General features: G+C 43.6%; 1 protein-coding gene across 4 annotated transcripts; it reads right to left on the bottom strand.

Annotated features, from left to right (window-relative positions):
* Nucleotides 1-4222: 4222 nt before the first annotated feature.
* On the bottom strand, nt 4223-13070 carry FAM110C (family with sequence similarity 110 member C). 4 transcript variants are annotated; one of them, XR_014581186.1, is made up of 4 exons: nt 12718-13070; nt 11430-12602; nt 7774-8082; nt 4223-5570 (listed from the first exon to the last, which is right to left on the bottom strand). XR_014581186.1 is itself a non-coding variant. In XM_083828011.1 (3 exons), the coding sequence occupies exon 2, from the start codon at nt 12571-12573 to the stop codon at nt 11470-11472; it is 1104 nt and encodes a 367-aa protein (XP_083684137.1). In that variant the 5' UTR covers nt 12574-12602; nt 12718-13070; the 3' UTR covers nt 4223-8082; nt 11430-11469. The 4 variants fall into 4 exon arrangements, 3 of the variants coding, with proteins under 3 accessions (XP_083684137.1, XP_083684139.1, XP_083684138.1); XM_083828011.1 differs by having other exon boundaries at nt 4223-8082; XM_083828013.1 differs by having other exon boundaries at nt 4223-8082; nt 12733-13070.
* Between the last annotated feature and the right edge of the window lie 5723 nt (nt 13071-18793).

Below are 18793 nucleotides of genomic sequence, written 5' to 3'. Positions count from 1 at the left end.
TATGGACAACATCCACTTGGTTGAATATTTTGTGTTTCCTGTTTGTCATCTTTTCTCCATTTGATTTCACTCAGAACTGCCCATATTTACTTCCTCCTCTGATGGAATTTGTTTTCTTCGCTTTATGTTTCATACTTTGTCATAATGGCAAAGTTGTAACCCTGATTATTCATCCACCAACAGATTGTCCCCAGCTACGTCTTTGAGTTCAGTCACAACAAAAAGAAGCACAAGAGAAAGCTGCAGGAAATGAACATCATGGGGTTCTTAATAAAGAGGATATTTGTACTGAGCAATGTTTTTGTTTCTGGCTGTCATGCCCAGGACCTTATCATGCTACATACTATATACACCTACAACAAAACACAGTACTTGCCCATGGCCAGACACACCATGTGCTCTAAGTCCTTTGAAACACTCATGCATCCTCCACTGAACCATGAGCTTGGATGAAGACCAGACTTGAAGCAAAATGTAAAGTGGACAACTGGCATCCTTCTGTTTCTTGTCCAGATTCAGTATCTGAACCGGTTGAAAATGTTTGGATAGTTTTGATCTGGATCATAACTTTGTTTAGAGAACCATGAAAAAGGTTTTCATCAAAAGATTAGAGGTGATTTTTTTCCCCTGATAGATACATAAAATAATGTTGATTAAAATCAGGAGTCCTTGGTCAGCACTTGTTTTGCTGAGAGGCAAGCTGTGTCTTCCCAGCAAGTTCAGAAGATACCTTGCAACTGGGTCCCAAACAGAACCACTTCAGGTTCATTTATGCTTTCAGTCCTACTCTTGCAAAGCCTGCCCAGTTTGCCAGAACTGGACTGATTTTTTTTTCTAATTATTATTTTTATTTTTATTTGGCCACACTGAAGTTCCTAGAAAGTTTAGACTACATTTTATCTTGAAAAGTTTTGTGATTTGCCATTTGCTGTTGCAGTAGGTGCACTCAGAGCTCTTTGCAGACAAATAAAATGTCACACAACAGCTCTGAGAAACTTATTTAAGTGAGCTAAAGACAAGCCAAGGGTGATGTTACAAACAGATGTCAAAGACGAAAAGAGGGAAAATAATGAAGAAAGGATATGCCAAGTTATGCAAGAAGGGCTGTGTACATGAAAATGGATGGCAGACTTGGCCTCTAACATAGTAAGTTGCTGCTTAACTATGCACCTTATTCACTTCTCATCTGTTTGCATGTTTAGTTTCCTGTTCCTTGGGGTAGGGGCAAATAAAGATTGAACAGAAGATTGTAACTGGAAACATTATTCAGAAAAAAAAGACTACAAGAATGAGGATAGATAGAATAGTGCCTTGGGTAACATAATCAACACATGAATGAGAGCAGTGGAAAAGTAAACACAGAAAGGGACCGTCATAGAAGGCACACGATGAGCAATTCGAACTGGTGAGTAACTGTGGAAGTTGCTAAGACTCCTACTCACCAGGGAGAAAAACAGTGATGCAAGAAGAGGTTGGGTTGACAGGAAGGAGTAAGACCAGCATTCCCATTAGTTTGCTCAGTTGTGCCTGTATCTTTGTACGAGGGGTTACATCTTGGCTCTGGTTGGTTCAGCACTGTTTTATGCTGATCATCATCTGATGAATAATAATGTGTTTTTGTGGCTGGCTGACAGTGATTACCACCCTCTGCCTCTTGCTGTAGCCAATGAAAAAGAATATAAAATTGGTACACCCATGGGACTGTTGGCTGGCAAACTGTGAAATACAAACAACCAAAGCTCTTAGATTTTTTTTAAAACATATTAATCACTGAGGCAATCCAACACCCCTACAAATAAGCAAACTAATTTCACAGGATTTTATATTCTTTGAGGAGTTAAACTGATTTCTGGATATAGATGTATGTGACTTATTTTGATCCAGAAGTTGTTTTATCTTTGAAACTTTGTTTGTTTGTTTGCTTGCTTGCTTTTTATTGGTTTATTTATTTTTTTTCCCCTGGTATATCACCATTTCTATTGGCGAGTGTAAATTATCAAAGTTCTCAATGCCTTTTGTCATGAAGACCTCCCTGGACTTAACTGCCTCTTACATCATTACCTGCAGATGAGAAGAGTGGTCATTTCTAATCTCATTTTGCAATGTTACACCTAGGTCAATTGATCTATTACCGTTTACTCCATCAGGATAAATCTAGGGTAAATATAACTAAACCCCTCCAGTATTCAGAGGCATCTCTTTGAGGGTAATGCTAAGCACTATATTTGCTTGTTTGGATGCCATTGACACAGACAGTTCTTTGTCAAAAGCTCTTGCAGATACGGTTACAGTTGTGTGTTCAGAATGCACCAACATCTACAAGACACCTGGAGAGGCTTTTTTCCAGTCTCTAAGTCTTTGCAGAGCTTCTTCCTAACACCTGTTCACTACTGACAGATGAATCAAAAGAGAAGCAGTGAATCAGTAAGCTGTGGACTTTAAGAGGTTACTTACACCAGACACTCCAAGAACAGGAGCTTGCAAATCCTTATTTCTCGAAGAAATCCACTGGACATCACAAAATGTGGTACAAATGCCCTATGTAAAAAAGGACTGTAGAAGGGGTCTTCATTTAATAACAATGTTCTTAAGCTTGGCTGTAGCCCAAGGATACTGGTACTGGTGGATAAAAAGTTCAACGTGAGCTGGCAATTTGCACTTGAAGACCAGAAAAAGAATCCTGGGCTGCATCAAAAAAGCGTGGCCAGCAGGTGGAGGGAGGTGATCCTCCCACTCTGCTCTGCTCTCGTGAGACCCCACTTGGTGCACTGCGTTTGGTTTTGAGTCCCCTGTGCAAGAAAAACATGGACATGTTAAAAGCAGGTCCAGACGATGGCCACAAAGATGATCAGAGGGCTGGAGCACCTCTCCTATGAAGACAAGCTGAGAGTTGGGGTTATTTAGCTTAGCAAAAAGAAAGCTTCAAGGATACCTTATAGCAGCCTTCCAGTACTTAGAGGGGACCTACAGGAAAGATGAGACTGTACATGAGACTACAGGAGAGACTCTTTATCAGACTGTAGTGATAGGACAAAGAGTAATGGTTTTAAACTAAAAGAAAGTAATTTAGATTAGATATAAGGAAGAAATTCTTTACTGTAATGGTGATGAGGCATGGGAACAGGATGCCCAGAGAAGCTGTGGATGCCCCATCCCTGGAGATGTTCAAGGCCAGGCAGGATGGGGCTTTGAGCAACCTGGTCTAGTAGGAGGTTTTCCTGCCCATGGCAGAGAGGTTGGAACTGGGTGATCCTTAAGGTCTCTTTCAACCCAAATCATGCTGTGATTTCTATGATATTCACGGGCTATGATGACTCCTTCCTTCCAAAGGCAGCAATACTGGCAAAGGCTTGCTAAGGGAGGTTAACCCACATAGAAAGGGGTAGGCACAAATTGTCTCCCTTTTCTAGACTTGCTTTTTATCCTGTACTGACAAAGGTCAGACAGGGTTTATGCTGTGAAGGCTCTATGTCAATGATGGTAAATGTTGCACGCCCCCCCCCCCCCCTTTTTTTTTTTTTTTTTGTGGAAGAGCTTAATCTACACAGTGAGCATCAGTTAGCTCTACCTCCAGTTGCATTCAAACTCTTGTCAATGAAACACTTCCACCTGAGCAGGTTAGGCCATGCCAAAATGATAATTACACAGCTGGAATATACTGGTCTCTGGTAAAAGCTCACTTTATGCAATCATTATTTCTGCTGCTTTCTTCACAGAATGCATGCACAGGGAATTAACATCACATACATTGAATTCTTCCTACGGAATGCAGTCAAAGGAAAACCTGTTAAGGTTCTGGAGATATGTTTTTTTTCTAAGCAGAACTTCAGACTCACTACTTGGGCACTGGCCATGCTTGCTTGTGATGGATGTGGTATTGCCTGCAGCACACGATAGTTTTTGACAGTGAGGAAAATCAAATATATTATCAAAGTCTGGAAAAAAATACTGCCCTTCAGAAACAAACGGTGCATCTTTTAGCCATATTCTAGAATGAAAATATTAAATTACTGTGAAACAACCCTGGCCTCATGTATTTCAAATTTACCAAGAACCCTTGGTTCTCAGCCAGGGATCTTGGTATAGCACACCTGTAACCTCACTCAGAGAAAGTAATTGGGTAGTGGGATACTAGCTTTAAAATAATGGTACACTAATGGAAAAAGAAAAATAAAAGGATACTTTTTCAAGAAAAAACAAACAAACAAACAAAAAACAAAACACTCTCAGTGTGTTATTTTTATTTGTATGCACTCAATAGTACACAATATATTTATATGGCTATAAATACAGAAACGTAGGAACTTGCATACCAAATCTGACCAGTACTCTATTTCACAAGATTCAAAAGATGTAAGAAACTTCATATGAGGCAATGACAGGTCAGCCTCCATCCAGGGAAGCTTCTGCTTAATGCCCATCGTTGTAATGTTTCTCCAAATTCACAAAACACGAGGGCTATCTCCCTTTGAAAAGTAATACATGTATAATAGAACAATCTGTATTTGATACATATAGATCTCTGTACAGTAATATTTACAATATATTGCAAGGATTACAGTCTCTACTGGATGTCTTTATTGCAAATATTAACGTTTAGGCCATAAAAATCAGACTTTGTACCTTTCACGTTATGCTACAGCTGCGGATATTGTCCCATCACATGGTTGGAGCACATTGAAACACTTGGGTGTAAATAGCAGTTAGCACTGCACACTTGCACTCCATTTGACAAAATCATTCAATTTATGATTTGTCTTTGTCCTCAGCCCCAGTTTTAGGTTTCCCAAAAGAACAGAAACCCATTTCCAAACTTCTGATTTACCTCAATGGCCTGCTTTACCTCACTTTATCACTAAAGTTGAAAAAAACAGCCCTTCCAAATCTTGTCTTTTATAGCAAAGTAGTAAAAACATCTTGAAGACTTCTTTTGGGAAAAGACAGGTAGTGGCTAACAGTAGCATTTTTTTCTCATTTTGATGGATATGAGTGAAACACCCAACAGATGGAAGAAAAAGCCATCCCATGTAACAGTAACAGGAGCTGAATGAAGTACCAATCTTTGGTATAAGCACCAAATCATCCATTCAGAAGAGGTACGGAGAAAGAATGATTGTCATCTGCTGCCTTTCTTGGCATACTGGGAAAAGTAGGTTATTAGCTTATCCAGAAGATATTTTTAAATAAAGGCAATCCATAGCTTACCAGGGTAAGATCTTAGTTAGGTCCACATCTTCTCGGGAATAAATGATATCTCAGAGGGCTCAGGGTTCCTATCAAAGCTTGAACAAAGCAAGGGAAATTTTGCCACATATAAATGTGGAAAGTCATCACGACCACATTAAACTGTCCACAAAGATAAAAATAAGGAATTAAAAAAATATTCAGAATGGGGCGAGTTCTGGTTTCACTAATCTGTGCCAGGAAACATTCATTGATTTTGACAAAAGCTGATGTTCAGTACCTTCAAGCCAATTGAACATTTCTACCGTTGAAAGCACACTACCAACGCATCTTCTATTTTTTTTCCTAGCATTATAATCTTAACTTCAAAGTTGAGAGCCGCTCATCTGAAAAAGTGAAAACAAACAGAAGTTTGAAAATGAAACTAAAAATCTTCCTTGGATACCAAATAAAATAATTCCCTTGTGTTGTGGTGGGGCACCGATTTGTAATGCAAAAGATTTTTCCTGGGCTCTGAACCATCTACAGTCAATTCATATTTTCAAAGGCGAGCAGGTATCAATCTCTGACAAAAGCACCTGAACACTTTGCAAAGTGAGCATGAAAAGAACAGATACAGCAGGTTATGTTCAGGACTAATAAACCTAGTCTGTGCCCCTTTAAAAATTGCACTTTCAGTGCATAAATCACATTAGCAGCATCTTGGGTTGTAGTTTTCTGAGAATCATCCTTAAATAATAATGTAACAGAAGCACACAGAAATCTCATTATTTAACAAGGATATCCCTGTGCGCTAGCTTCTTTCTAAATTTGCAGAAGCTCACTCATGCAAACTATTTGGTTTCCTCCTAAGTTTAAAACAGGTTCAAAAATTACTGTATTGGTAAGCGTTATCTGCCTATCTAGACAACTTCAGACACGCAGTCCTTAGTATATGACACTAGAAAAAGAAGACAAATGCCTTGCATTCTCAAACTGTTGCTGTAATTGAGAACTAACTATCCAGTGACTGACAAGCACATTTAAAACATATGTAAATGCAACCCAGCCATCTTGTTGTGAATTTAACTGCTATCAGCTGCAGCACTTGATGAGCGCTTCAGGGGTGACTGTCAGCGTGCCGAGTTTGTGTAAGTTCAAATGGGAAACTGGGCCTCCCACGTCGGATGTTTTCTAGGAGTACTGCTGCTCACTCTTGCCCTTTCCTCTCCTACAGGTTTATTTACCGAGAGCAACAAACGCTTTAAAAATGCAGCTCAAGTGCTCATTTGGGTTCTGCTTCCACCCAGCTGTGCTGGCAGCCGTTTTGGGCCAGAAGTGGCACCTCGAGAGCTGCCGGTGTGCGAGCAGAGAGAAATGCAGAGAATGACAGCTCCTTTTTCTGGACTCCTCACAGCTCAGGTCTAAGGGCCAGGTGAAGTCTGGCGCTGCAAGCAGGACACCATGCCTGTGGCAACACATGTCTAACCTCTGCAGTACGCCCCATCGGAGTCCTTGCTGTGCAGCTGTCAGATAGGCCTTGGTGTGACTGAAAGGGCAATGGGCCTACATTGGTTTCTATTTTACTTTGTGGTTTGTAATATCCACAAAGAAATGCTTTGGTCTCAAACATTCTCTATTAAGTAACGACAGATTGCATTAAGTATCTGGGACATAGCCAGCAAGGTCCATGAGTTATTGCAGAAGGCACCATTCCCTACACTGATGATCCAAAGTACTTTTTATCAGATTTTGAAACACGTTTCTCTTGGCCAGTTCAAATGAAGCATTTTAATGGTGATATTGAGTGAGGTGCTGTCTACACTGGATCTTTTCCCATCAGAACATCCAACTAGCATGGTTGTGCCTGTGCCGTAGCACATCCTCTTGCGAGATGTCACAGTGCAAGGATGCTGGCCTGCACATCCTGAGTACAGCTCTACTCCAGACCCACACTAGGGAAGTGTGGCCTTGCATAGCCTAGGATAGTTTCCTACTGTGGTTCTGTAAGCCCACTCATGGTGCATAAAACAAAAGGTATTGAGCCACCAGCCGCCAAGCACTGGAACGAAACCCTCTCTGGTAGAGTCAGAAATAGGTTGCAAGCACAGTGGAGGAGCCCATGTAAATGTGAATTGTACAATTCTGCAGCACGGCAAAAACAATGTCAAACCCTCTCTAATTTTTGACTACCTGTTTCTTAGAACTGCACTTCTGAAAAAAACTCAGGCAGTATTTTAGAAGCTATTCCTCCCTGTTGGCTGAGGAGGCTGTGCGACTGAGCAAGCTAGATGGACAAAAGGTACTCCAGTGTGCAATGAACAGCCTTAAAGAGAGGCTTGGCAGGGATTTAGCTTACAGCATGTTTGCCAAGCACACCAGATAAAGCTGCCACAGTCCTCACCAGCCAGGCAAACAATGTCTCCTGATGTCAGGATGAGCCCTGGTCAAACAGCCCCGGTGGGACAGGGCCTCTGAGCGGCTGGGTGGAGCCAGCCGGCCTGCAGGGCGAGGTCTGACCTGGGGCTCACTGCCACTTCATCCCCACTTTCTCCTCCCATCCCTGGTGGCAAACTCTTTGCTGGGGAGAGACGGGTGCACGACACGGACCTTCTGCCACATCCTGGAGCGACATCCTGGGGCGGTGACTTGATGCTGGATATTTCTGCCAACAGCATGCTCTGCTTTGCCAGGAGCTTTCATTTCCTGCTTCCTCGCCGTGGCACAGTTCACGATTTCAGCTCGTTGTCATGCTCTCGGACACCCTTTGTGCTTGTGACAAGAGTGAGGCTGCCAGGGGATGGGGGTGAGGGAAGGAAGCAAGAAGAAAATGCTAAACTTGGACCAAATAGCCATGAGCCAGATGAGGGAAGAGTTTCTTCCTGTGTCTGGTTTTGTTCAACTTCCAAGTCAAGGATTCTGATGAAAGAGAAAAAAAAAAGTGCAATTTATTATTTATCATATCAAACAGCATTAGGTGATACTCCAAGGCTTTTATCCAGCTGCTTACCGTTATTGCCAACATAGTAAATTCCCCTCCCATGAGATCTCCACTTGAATAATGAACATTCATGTAAGAATGATGCTGAAACACAAGGCTGAATAATCCTGATTCAAGCCAAGAAGGAGGATGTCCTGTGAACCCCTTTCTTGGAGTCAAGCAGGGCTGACAGCGAGAGGAGCCAGCAGTAGTGAACTGCAGAGGTGAATTCAGGCAACTGTGAAACAGTTCAGGCATACTGTGAAACAGCAATGCCCATCTCACTGAGGAAATTTGTGTTTTGAAGCCCACAGCCCACGTTCAGACTCTGCACTCATCACTCTGATGAGACGTGTCAGGGAACCTGACTTCAGGTAGTTGTTTTACTTACGCAGTGTCCCACCAGGCTCCAGAGAGCTCATGAAAAATTAAATGGAGAACATAAAATATGAATGAGGTGCTCACCGGCCCATACAAGCTATGCGGTTCTCAAGAGGTGTTTTACATGTAATAAAAGCTAGATTTTAGGAAAACAAGCTTTTGCTTCTTTCTCCAAAGAAGCTGTAACACTTTTCAAGCCTCTGTGTAAAATGAGGTGCCTTCAAGAATGTGTCTCAGAGCCACAAAGCCAAATATGTGGATATTGTAAAAAATGTATGTATCTAACTTGATGCTGCATTGTCAGAGAAAATGTAGAACTGAATGAAAAGATGAACATTTGAGTATACATTAATGTAAACACCATAACTAGAGGACTCAACCTGAGATCACATGAAGATAGCTTAAATTTTGCCTGGTAACTGTAATATTTAACATATGGTAAAACTTGGTGACTCCTGTCCCTTATTCCAGGTGTTGTGCCCTGGTATTTTTAGCTGACCTCTCTGAACTTTTTCTGGTTCTGTGGCCTAACTGGTATTTTCTTTTTCAGAAAGCGTCCAGAAATTAACCTGAAAACAATCATAGCCCTACTACTGAGGTGTATCAGCTGAGAGTCAGCTCTAGTATTATGTTTAAAATTAGGTTTATAATATGAACCTTGTGGATTAATGTTTCCTCGACTGCCAGAATTTTGGTGCCAAAGAAAATTGCTGCCAGTATAAAGCATTCCCTTGTGCTCTACTCTGATTTCACTTTAAATGGGAGACTGCACCATTGCTAGGGGTACAGAACAGCTAAAGGAAAATCTGTCCTAGAACATGTGGTTTCTAGAAATTAAAATTACTGCAGAATGATCATATTTGTCCCTTGAACTTCATGGAGGTCTTTTTACCACACTGTTAGGCTAGCACTCTTTCTGAATGGTTATTTTGTCTTAGGTGTTAAAAAAAATAAATAAATAGACATCGACCAAGCCTTTGTGAAGTTGCACCAGCTCAGCCCCTGGATAACAACTTTCCCCTTCCTGCCCTGGCTTTTGCCCTGGTGAAGCACCCTCTTGTCCTCAGCCTCTGAAGACTGCATGCTCCTTGAGGTGGTCACCAACATCTCCTGGACATCCTCAGCACCATGCAAATGGATGGGGAAAGGCCCAACTGCTCCCTCCTGAGAAGGCTCTGGCGTCCTGTGGTGACAACTGCTGTTCTGGCCCTGGTGCCTACTGCTGGCAAGGCCATGCAGGAGCAGACAGGTTTTTATTTTGCTTCCCTTCATGGAAATTTGGTTGGTTTTGTTACGTGGCTCCTGCTTGCAGTGGAGGAGAGCGAGCTGTGCCATCCGTCCTCAGTGTTTTGTGAGGCCAGCAGTGGCAGCAAGCATCACAACTGGCCACCTGCACTGTTTTGTTTTGTGTGTCTCCCTTGCCTTTTATCACAGAGGTATGAGCAAGGAGGAATGATCAGAAGAGCCCTTTCTTCTCTCTGACGTAATTTGGGAAAAGATCTGTCACATAACAACGCTTCTTTAAGTCGTCAGGCGGACACCTGACAACTGCTCTTATCTAAAGCAGCTTGAAATGGTGGTGCAAAAATGTCTCTCTCTTCTTCCTTGCTCTACTTGCAGGACTAAAATATCCTTTCAAGAAAAATACAAATTTTAAAAATTATCCACTTTTCACAGAATTAAAACTATTTTAAGTAAATACATGGATTTCTGCATTTCATAGATTACAGGAATCTGGAGTGACAGCCCCACACCCACATAAGAAAGAGGCTCGAGCATTTCATAGGTCCCCGTTCATAAGGCCCACACTCACCCTCAACAGCTGTACCTGCACTAAGCGATGCTCTTCTCACGCACCAATTACAAACTGTCAGAAAACATACATGTAATCCTTCACATCGAGAACTGTTCATGCAATTTTTAAAGACCATACTGTGGTACTTGTCCTAAGGGCTTCACGTATTGGAAGGAGAAAAAACTGTCTACTAGACCATCAGTACCAAAGGCCCCAGGAACACAGCTCTTTGAGATCAGATGCAAAATAAACACAGCTTTGACTAAAACCAGGATATCAGATTTCGCTAGGGCTAAATTTGTTCTACTTCTGCGTGTGAAGTAATTGTTTCCCAAACCCCGACGCCACACATTTGTATAACTTATCTTTAGTTTAACACAGCCAAGTACCCCTCTATACAAAAGAAACCACACAACTCATTTCTAGCCACCGGTACCAAGCCGCACGGCAAAGCCCACTTCAGAAGAGCCACATCCACTACAATCAAACAGGACAGATAACATATGCTAGGGGATCACCTGGAGCAAACTTATATGGTCCGCACAGCAAGAAGACTGATAGCAGTAGTACTGGCTCTGCTTTGCTTGCCTGATACTTGGGGGTGCCTATATATAAGCAAAAGAAGGGAACAAGGAGAGAGTGAGGGAAAGTAAGGAGGGGAAGCTGTAGCACTACGGTATAAATAAAGTGTACTCCTAATTGTTAATAGTTTCAGTTCAGTCTGTTATATAAGCTGCTGTAATTAAGGGTTGAATACTTTTCTAAGTTTTTTTTTTCAGCACTTAATATAACAGAAATGCAGAAAACAAACTATTTACAAAGTAGAAGTCTGCAAAAGACAGACAGCCCTCATAGACACCGACACTTTGATTTCTCATAGGGGGTCTGATCTCAGTCTGGCGAGCTGTACTCATTTGTTTGTTTGCATTTTGTTCTTTGCAATGCCCCAGATTTCTGCTTTGAAAAAATGCTGTACTGTGACAAGTAGTCTACAAAATACAGGTTCCCACCACCGTTCATAAAAAGACTAAAATAAATTATGAAAAGTCTAGTGCTCGCTAAAGAGGAAAGATAAATGTATAAATCAACAGGGCGAGGCTTTGCACACACCTTGAGTTTGCCAGGCTGCAATGCACGCTGAAAGAAGCCTTCATGCCAACTCCTGGATCGCCTTGTTAGTCTCCTTGGCTTTCTTACATGTGTACAGCCACTTGATTATCCGAGCGTTGCGCTCGATCACCGAGGTGCTGCTCGGGACCTGCTCGGTAAGTTCGTCCTCCAGCAGCCCCTCGTCCCCGCTGTGCCTTGTGAAGTCGCTCTCGGATGTCGCCACGCTGATGCTGCGAATCTTGAAGGAGACATTGTCAGACACCACCGAGAAGTTCTCTCTCCCCAGATCCTCAATGACCTCCTGCTCCAGGCCACAGTACTTAAAAAACGTATCAAACTCAGCGAAAGACTTGGAGTAGCGAGAGCTGATGTCTGACTGGGAGCGATGGAGACCTCTCCTCTTCACCTCCTTGACCTCTTCAGCAGCTACAGTCAATGTTGAGGGTCTCTCAAGCTCTGTTGTACACAGCCCCGGGGTTTTGGTGCTCGCAGCAGCAGTCTGCTCAGCCCCATGGCTGCTTGGCTTGTGGTCACTGTGCTTTGCCACGGGCGGCTCTTTGCTCTCAGTGCTTGCAGTGTCCTCCATAATGACTCTGGGCATCTCGGGGGAGGCCAGCTGCTTCTCCTTTCCAGGCCCTTGGAAGAACCTCCTCACCAAACTCCCTCGTGAGCCGTCCTGGCTCTGGCCTCTCCCCAGCTCACATTTCTGCCGGTAGATCACCAGCGAGTCTGGCCGCACCTGCCTCCTGGGGGTGCTGCGCCTGGCTATGGGGGGGCCGTGCTGCAGGGGGGCACGGCACGAGCAGGTCACCTTCGCCCGCTCCGGCGGCTTCGCGCCCTTCCCTCTCCCCGAGTCCCTGTTGGTCTTCTTGCTCTCCACCGAGCACGCCTCGCTGCCGCTCTCCGAGGCCGAGCTGAGCACCGTGACGGGTTCCTGCTTCGTGCCGATCACCTGCTGGCTTTTCACGTACTTGGCCTTGTCGGCCGCCAGCCTCTCCACCGCACTTCTCCTGCTGGGGGTGCCGGCCCCCATCTGCCTGCGCAGGTACTCGGGCCCCTTGCTGAGGAGCCGCACGGTGAGCGACGAGTGCAGGTCGGGGATGGCGTGCATCTTCACGGCCCGGCTGAGCGGCTCGGCGGGCATAGCAGCTGCGAGGCTCCCCGCCTCCCGTCCTGCGTGGGCGAGGCACCAAAGAAGAAATAAAATACAAAACCACCACCACCACCAATAAAACAAAATAAAATGAAAAGTATAAAAAATATAATAATAATCCCCCCCCAAACCCACCCTGAGGCTCCGCACCCTCCGTGGGCTCCCCCCGGCCGCCGCCGCGGGCTCTCGCTGTGCCTCCCCACGCAGCCTCCTCCGCGCCCCCACCCGCGGCCGTGCCCGGCCCCCCCCGGCCCCCGCAGCCAATCCCGGCCCCGCCGCGCCGGGGAGCGGCGCTCGGCACGGCCCCGGCGGCGGCCCCGGGGCAGGGCCCCGACGGGGGCAGTGGGGGGACCCCACGAGGCTGGGGCCGGTGTGCGCGGTGCCGTCGGGGGGGTGTCGGCGGTAAGGCGGCGCGGCGACACGGCGGCGAGAGGATCCGGCGCTGCTTTGCCCTTCAGAAGTACAGGGCAGGGTTCCCCCCGCCCGCCCCGTGCCGGCGGCTCCCAGCGGGCAGGGCAGCTGCTTGCTGTGATTTAAATATGCGAAAGTGGAGGCCGTCACCTGGGGCGGGCTGGGGGCACGGCTCGTCCTCGTGGAGCCCGGTGGGAGATGGGTCTGCCCTGTGGTCGCTCGTAACCGAGTCGGAGAGAGCTTTCAGAGAGAGCTTCTTTATTCCTTTTCTTTTTCTTTTTCCTTTCTTTTTTTTTTTTCCGTTTGTTTTTTAAATTTCTTCTTAGAAAGAGTCGTCAGGCATTGGAACAAGTTACCCAGGGAAGTGGTGGAGTCACCGTCCCTGGGGGTGTTCGAGGAAAGGTTGGACATAGTGCTTAGGGACATGGCTTAGTGGGTGACATTGGTGGTAGGGGGATGGTCGGACCAGGTGATCTGGGAGGGCTTTTCCAACCTTAATGATTCTATGGTTCTATGATTCTAAATTGCCTATTAATCCTTTGGGATTATAATATCAGGATGCTTTTGTGGTGATCAACTCATATTCAGTATTTACACTCACCAAATGTTGGAAATGCAAAGGGAAAGATGGAATACAGAAAAAAAAAGAAAAGTACTAGGCACCATTTATGTCAAGGAAGCGTAGGTGAAGAGTTGGGTATGGATGCCTCCTGCACCCAGTGGAAGCAGACAGCAGGGATCTGGGCACCTCTGGTACAGGGGGCTGCTTTGCTTTGGGGTGGGAAAGAAATAACCTTTGTGCTTACAACAACAAAAACAAAAGTGTTACACAAATGGAGCCCCGCTCTGATGGCTGTGCCCAGAAACTGTGTCATCACCAAAGGGTCGAGCCATGTGGCTGGCACTAACATTATCCTCCTTCAAGCATAAACCACTATGAGGTACTAAACTGTGACCTGAGCAGCTGTGTTTTCAGTGGAGTGGCACTCCTCTGGGCATGTCTGGCTTTTCTGGGGATATACCCATAGTTTCTGCGCAGTATTGGAACCACACCATGACTGTCAGTCAAGGGACCACCTAAGTCACGGTCCAACTTCCCTAAGGCAGTGCAGGAAATGTATGCTAATTTTTGAGTGTTAGGAGTGGAGTGGTTTCATCCGTGCCCTCAATGCAAAGCGACGAGTCACCAGTCATGCTGAAAGCATTGCTCCCATTTTAGCCCAATGCCCTGGACAAGGCCAGCAGGCTTTGGTGAGATGTTCCCACTGTGACAAGGGAAGGGTTGCCCTGGGGTAGGAGCCCAGGCTAACACTTCAGTGAAGACCTGCTCGAAGTAGCAGTGAACAGAAATATTCCCTCTCCAACATGGCTCTGCACCTGCTTTTGCAACTTCCATACATTTGTTTTACATCCTCATTGCCCTGAGACACGCGGATCTGAACTCAGGAAGCCTCATAACACAAACTTCTTCCTATTCCCGGCAACAATCCCAGAAAAGACGCCTGCCATAAGCATGACTGAAACTCATGTTGTACTTTGACATCACTTTGAGAGTAGTTCTCATGGATATACAGAATGAGCATATACAGGTAGAGCTGCCTCACAGACCAGCATGCCTAAAAATTAATGTTCTCAACAGTAAGAGGCAGTAATGATGGTATAAGCACAGCTGATTACTAAGGAGCCCTTCACTATTAAAGCAGCTCATGCAAAAATGTGCAAGAGTGTGTTTAATATTGTTACATATTTAAATGCTTCATGGAAGGCTGCGCTTATGGAGAAGGCTATTTCTTCTGACAATGAACCTTAGCAGGAAGCCAAAAGATGTGATGAATTTATTAATGAGATTAAACTTTCATTCCTGTCCCCATATTTACAAATTTTGTCTTATTTTCTTTCCTTCATTTGAAGTTCAAAGACTATATAATGAAACGACATAATTTCACATTCCTCCATACATCTTGGTGTTTATTTTTCTTCTTTTACCAATTTCTTGTACCTTGTATCTCTGAGCTTTAAGAACTTACAACAAATCTCAGACTGTTGATTCGTTTGCATTTATTTGAAATAATGAGAAGAATGAATATACATGAGTATCAGTAAAAGTGGTCTTATTAAGCAATTCCAATTCATGACTTTATTAAAACTCTGCTGTGCTCTACTTGCTATATGCAAAAGCCACTAGCAAAAGCAGATATTACACATTTTTGTCCTTGGACAATAGCTCTGTGTTTAGAATTGACATACAAAACACAATTGAAAAATATTGACTGCTTTGGATGAAAAAGAGTTTTTTAAACTTAAAAAAGGGAAAATTTTCCTTTTATTTTGCTTAGTTTAGGTTTTGAACATGAGAAACAAGCCAGGATATTTTGGATGAAACATTTTTTACTTTCAAGGAATTTCCTCTCCTTCTGCCTGAAAATAAGTGAAATGCGAGTTTTGATTTTCCACAAAGTGCACATCACAAGAAATGTCTTATTCCTTTTTCACCTTTCTTCATAAGTGAAATACTTTTCCCTGCATGCTGTGAATCCTAGATGGTGATAATGACATTTAAAGTGGGAGAAGAGTCTTTCAAAGGCCAGGAAATATTGTGAGCAACAAAATTGTTTGAGCTTGTCTCCCCTTTGATAAGGTACATCAGTATAGCAGCTAGACAGCTATGTGTTATTTCAAATATGTTTAGGTCATGTGTTTATGATCTTTAAAAATTGTTAAGATTATTTGAAATATTTAAATATCTTGAAGTTAGCTGTTATATTTATGGATACACTCTCACAGTGTTCAAAGAAGAGAGAGCCATTGTGTTCCTTCCTTCTGCAAAGTGGAGTAAGATGTTGTGCATTATAAGAGCCTCAAGCAAACAAGCTTTGCCCCTGGCCCAGCAGAGGCATAGAGACACTAAAATGGAAGCAAACGGCAGCCCCCTTCCCTCAGCCTGTCAGCTGCCATCCTGTCTCTTTGGCAGTGATACATTAAGCAAAGGCAAGAGAAGCAAAAAAATAAATAAATCCTGCACACCCTAACCCTTATCTGACAGCAAGAGTTTCCCCACTCAGTGGAAGTTTTACAAAACACTAAGTCAGATGTCAATTAAAGTTATTGCTAAATGCAAAGCAGTTGAATTTGTCTTTTTGTGGGGGGTAACACAAGCCAATTCTCTGCTTGTATGAATAATAAAGGTGTGCAGGACATATTTTCCTGCTGCGGGCAAGTGGAAAGCCAGTAAATCCGAGCTGCAGCAATATGACTGCAGGTAAAAACTATAATGCGTGCAATGCTTAGGTCATTGCTGTCTACTGCTCCCACCCAGTTCCCAGTGGCAGTGACACACCTTTGACCCTTTGTAGTGGTCAAAGGGCAAAAACGAAGCTGGCAGTAACAGAACGGCAATGGGCGGTAAAAAACAAGGAGAAGACAGGTCACAAGAAGGGGGAGCTCAAGATCCTAGAGAAATGGGATGCTCCAGCTTTGGAGATGCCTCTAGACAGCTGTGTCCAAGGACAGCAAAGATTTTGGTAGAGACGGTCCTGCATCACTCCTGTGTTCTGGGTTTTAGCTTCTCCTGTAATTCCTGGTTGGTTGGTTTATTAAACAATCTAGCATCTTGGCCAGAAAACAACATCCTTCTAAAATCAATCCAGCTTGTTCACTATTGTTACTAGTGGTCTTTGTATTTAAGTAGAATTATTTTTGAAACCCTATATAGACCACTTGCTAGGTTGAAGAACCATTACAAATCTTAATAGGACTGTGCAATTAATAGCACATCAATTCATTTGAATGTATGGGGAAACTTATTAAAAACAAAGAGCTTTTTAAAGCTCTTTAAAAAAAAAAAAAAAGTAATGGAATAGCAGAATGAGAGCAAAAGACAAAAGGAAGGACAAATGCAGCATATACTACACCAGGCAGTGTTAATGGGGAAGACACAAGCCATGACATGCTCGCTTCCCCTCTCATGTCCTTTTGGCCCTGCAGTGCAACTGAGCCTAGACCAGCAGACACCTTTCAGACACCTCTGGCATGACTAACACATGCAAAAATAAAAAATCCAACCCCAAGTTTGGTATCTAATATACTTGCGTGTTAAAATGTTGAGATTGAATATATTGATTTAAAAAAAATGACTTATTGTTTGAGGAATCAAAATCACCGAGTACTGTATACAAGGATGTGGAAAAGCTATAATATCCACAATGAAATACAGATACCATGTTGCAGAGGGAAGCCTTTATGAATGCATGCTACACCTGTTAAAATAAACTTTGCACTCAGCAAAAGTCTCCTACCGTTGCTTCTGTCCCGTGTAAGTGGGATAAATGTTCCCACACTCTTCTGTAACCACTGTCATAGCTTGCAGTTATGAAACTGCATCCCTCAGTGGTTGCAAAACCCTTTACAAACCAATTGAACTCCTACACAGCTCCTACTTCACCCCACACAGGGATGGGTCCGTGCTCTTCTCTAAGTAATTAAGTTATAGGCAGCATTGCTGCAATATCTCTCACTCGTCAACATATTTACGTGTACAGTTTTCCTATAGGGAAGTAGTGTTAGACTGGTCTCATACTCATGGGAAATCCCTTACATATTATCTAAGGCTAAACCCCATACAGGCTTTAACGCTGTACAGCTCCTGATGTTCTGGGGAACTTCCAGCATGTACGTGTCACTGGGATCACCAAAACTCTCTCTGCTGTTTCCTTGCCATGTAGATGCCTAAAATAACCAGTACAAAATTTCTGTTGTTACAGTGCATCACGTCTAGCAATAACACTAACACTGTCATACATCGCTTGCTGTGTGTGGTCAAGAATTTGAGAGACTCAGCACATACTTGCATCCCATGTCTTCCTCTGCTTTTTCTAACACTTGGGCTCTCTATGAGTGCACATACCTGATTAGGAAGAATATGAAAGGTCATTGATTTACTGGATGTCCGACAGAGGATTGGCAGGTGTCTGTGATATATAATCTGCATCCTGCTAGTTGGGGTGCTGGGCTGGCGAGCGTGAGAGGCCATTTTCTCCTCCCAGATGTGGAGCCAAGACGTGAAATGAGATTTCCTGCTTCCCAACACAGTAGCCATAACATGGCTACTCTAGCCCATTATCATTCCAATTCTGCTGTTGAAAACTGTTCTGCTTGCCTAATTAAAAATTACTAAAGATAGTAAGTAGAAGATATTAATTATAAAACCTAAGCTCATGCATCTAGGAAGAGGGAGATCCCCAGTGAATTTTCAATTACTCATGCAAAGTGTAAGTATCTAAGCAGGGAAGGTTGAAAAAGTCTCTCTTTCAACAATGGTCAAAGTCTTCTCTGGAGATGTGGGTTCAAATCACAATACAACCTCAGCTCTTCTACTTTGCAGGCTGTTATAATCTCTCCTAGTCTCATTTTCCATGATAAAAGCTCAAATTTAGAAATCAAACAACAGGATAATATTCATGTTTGAAAATCCTAATGACACACAGGAATTCTACAATCCCCATTTCAGTCTAAGCTTTACAGGACATCTGAACATGTCCTACCAGCTTATGTGCGTGTTCCCTGCTCAGACACTGACTGCTGGAAATCCCATGCCTTGCCTTATTTTTGTCATTCATTTTCTATACAATATATGAAAAGTTTTATAGTAACAGGTGATTAAGCCCAAAATATTTATATTAAGGCCTACGTTTTGACACATTTTTCTTAACAGAATGGTCACGGGAGCCTTGGCACTGCAGTATTTCCCACCACAGCTGAGCATAGGTCCTCTTCCCAGTTCCAGGGGAAGAGACTCATAAAT

Source organism: Anser anser, assembly GCF_964211835.1.
Source record: "Anser anser genome assembly, chromosome: 3".
Taxonomy (NCBI): Eukaryota; Metazoa; Chordata; class Aves; order Anseriformes; family Anatidae; genus Anser; species Anser anser.
This window is presented reverse-complemented; position numbering and strand designations above follow the sequence as displayed.

Excerpts from the sequence above, each read along its gene's own strand:
- FAM110C (XM_083828011.1), bottom strand. The coding sequence starts at position 12,573 with ATGCCCGCCGAGCCGCTCAGCCGGGCCGTGAAGATGCACGCCATCCCC.